Genomic DNA, 1581 nt, shown 5'->3' on the forward strand with positions numbered 1-1581 from the left:
TGCCGCAGCAGCTGCTCTGCTAGGAGGCCTGCAGCGTCGCGCTCCTGGCACGCGCGGTCCAGCTGCCCGCGCACGTCGCTGGTCTCCTCCACCACCTTCCGCACCCAGTCGGCGTAGGCTTGCAGCCGCGCGTTCTCGTCCGCCAGCCAGGCGCCCTTGCGCAGCGCCTCCTGCAACTCCGCCTCGGCCTCTTCGCCGCGCCGCCGCGCCGCCACGGCCTGCGCGCCCAGCTCCTCGCACTCGCGCTGTCGCGCGCCCAGCTCGCGCTCCAGCGCGTGCACCTGGCATCGCGCCTCACCGCACGGTGAGCTCTGGACAGATGCCTCTGCCTGGGTGGCGCCCTTGACTTGTTGCAGGGTCAACTGCCTTTGTAGGCGCAGCACCTCCCACTGAGACTCTCGCTGCAGCCGGTCCAAGTCGCTGATGTTGAGCCATTGGGTGCAGGGTGCGCTTCCTCCAGGATGTGGAGCACCGCTGAGGCCGGAGGCGACGCGCACCTGCAGTAGGTGGCACTCCTGCCGGAGCTCTTCGATCTGCTTGTCCTTGGCCAGCAACACGCTGGCTTGTTCCGACAGGTCCCGAGCGCGCTGGCGGGCAAAGGCCTGGCACAGCTCCAGGCCCGCGCTGTTCTCGCCAGGCACAGGGGCGCTCAAGGTCCGCAGGTTGGTCTCTTGCAGCTTACGGGCCCGGTCCTCCAGGCGCCGAGCAAGGCCGGTCAGCTCGGCGTGCTTCACCTTAAGCCGCTTCACTTTCTCGTCCGCCTCGTCCGTGAAGCTTGCGCGCCGCAGCTGCGAGTTCTCCTCGCGCAGGGCAGAGTAGCGATGCGCCAGCACCTGCAACGCCTCGGCCAGCTCTGAGCTCTGCTTCACCAGCCGGTGGTAGTCCGGGTGCGGCTGTGGTTGCGAGGGAGTCAGGGCTTCGCAGAGCTGGCTCCCGGAGCCTTCTCCTTCCCGCGGGTTGGATTTCGTGTGTGCCGAAGGTAGAGGTGGTAGCGGCGGCTGCGGTGGCGGGGGACTCAAGGAGCCCGGGAAGGAGGCATCTGGAGAGGAGGCCTGCTCCTCGGATTCAGAGGTCCGCTCCTCGGATTCAGAGGCCTTAGGGCGACTCAGGGTGCTGTCAAGCGAGCGGGAACGCATTGGTGCCAAGGAATCGAGAGAGCTGGCGCGCGTGGGGAACAGGCCATCTGGGGGGCTGGAGCATGCCAGAGGCACCAGGTCTAGGGAGCGGGAGCGGATGAGGACGTCTGTGCTCAGACTATCGAGGGATCCGAGTCGACAAGCGGCCTTTGAGGTGCGGCGAGCTCTCCTCGCGATCTCTGGGAGCTGTTCTTCGGAGGAACGCGAGGCCTGGAGGCCCGGGGGCCTGCACAAAGAGGGGTGCCAGCGAAAGTGCTCCAGGATGTACTTAAGGAAGAGCTGGCGTTCCACGTCGAGCGACGCCTGCAGGTGGCGGATGCGCGCAGCCTGCTCGCCGTCCGTCTCCCAGCGCAGCTGTGCCAATACTTCTTGCAGGCGACAGCGGCACTGCGTTGCGGAGACCTCGGGTGCCCCCGCGCGGCCGCAGTAGGCGCGGTTCACCAGC

At 67.7% G+C, this 1581-nt stretch overlaps 1 protein-coding gene across 1 annotated transcript in view; it reads right to left on the reverse strand.

The window, feature by feature from the left end:
• The window catches only part of LOC102493996 (RIMS-binding protein 3A), a 5437-nt gene that overhangs the window by 3349 nt on the left and 507 nt on the right, over positions 1-1581 (reverse strand). The window contains exon 2 of the mRNA XM_006140215.2: positions 4-1580. Within this exon, the coding sequence (XP_006140277.1) occupies positions 4-1580 (1577 nt within the window). The remainder of the gene's footprint in view (positions 1-3; position 1581) is intronic.

This window comes from Tupaia chinensis, unplaced genomic scaffold (assembly GCF_000334495.1).
Source record: "Tupaia chinensis unplaced genomic scaffold, TupChi_1.0 Scaffold000024_1, whole genome shotgun sequence".
Taxonomy (NCBI): domain Eukaryota; kingdom Metazoa; phylum Chordata; class Mammalia; order Scandentia; family Tupaiidae; genus Tupaia; species Tupaia belangeri.